Genomic DNA, 734 nt, shown 5'->3' with positions numbered 1-734 from the left:
CGGGGGCTTCCTGACGGCGGAGAAGTTGGCAGCCGAGAGTGCCAAGGAGCTGGTGGAGATTGCGGTGCCTGAGAACCTGGTGGGAGCCATCCTGGGCAAGGGGGGCAAGACGTTGGTGGAGTACCAGGAGCTGACAGGCGCCCGCATCCAGATCTCCAAGAAGGGCGAGTTTCTGCCAGGCACGCGGAACCGGCGGGGCCACGGGCAGCCCCGCGGCCACGCAAGCCGCTCAATACCTCATCAGCCAGCGGGTCACCTACGAGCAGGGGGTGAGGGCCTCAAATCCCCAGAAAGTGGGATGAGGCCTGTGGTGTCTGCTCCCGCTCTCCTCCCCCTCCTCCTCCTCCCCTCCCCACTCCTGACCTCGCTTGGTGTGGTCCTGCCCCTGTGGGATGGGGCTGGGTAGGCCTGGCTGCACCTCCCCTCGGTAGTCATAGGCAGGATTGAGTGATGATTGGGGTCGGGGCTCAGAAGCCCCCGCCTCAGCCCTGAACTGACCCCCCCTCCTCCCACCCTGTGCTTGACTGGGCCTGACCCTCCTCTCCCAGGGCCCAGGTCTGTGTGATATCTGTATATATTGCATTTTGTTGATTTTAATAGAAAACAAAGCGTTATTTTCTCTTTCTTTCCCTCCTTTTTTTTTTTTCTTTGTTTTTGGCAAGGATTCCCTCCCCCCCTTATTAAGATTTTGTTTTCATATGGGAGAGGGGGAGGGGGCCTCTGAATCAGCAGGC

General features: G+C 59.5%; 1 protein-coding gene across 1 annotated transcript in view; it reads left to right on the top strand.

Moving 5' to 3' along the window:
• Positions 1-625, top strand: part of NOVA2 (NOVA alternative splicing regulator 2) — a 23,843-nt gene extending 23,218 nt beyond the window's left edge. Inside the window, 2 exon segments of the mRNA XM_006142172.2 lie at positions 2-195; positions 197-625. Of these exon segments, the coding sequence (XP_006142234.1) occupies positions 2-195; positions 197-302 (300 nt within the window). The 3' untranslated portion in view covers positions 303-625.
• The last annotated feature ends 109 nt before the right edge of the window (positions 626-734 follow it).

The sequence above is a fragment of the Tupaia chinensis genome, unplaced genomic scaffold (genome assembly GCF_000334495.1).
Source record: "Tupaia chinensis unplaced genomic scaffold, TupChi_1.0 Scaffold000067_1, whole genome shotgun sequence".
In the NCBI taxonomy this organism is placed as follows: Eukaryota; Metazoa; Chordata; class Mammalia; order Scandentia; family Tupaiidae; genus Tupaia; species Tupaia belangeri.
Note: the sequence above shows the minus strand (reverse complement) of the source record. Positions and strands in the feature narration are given on the sequence as shown.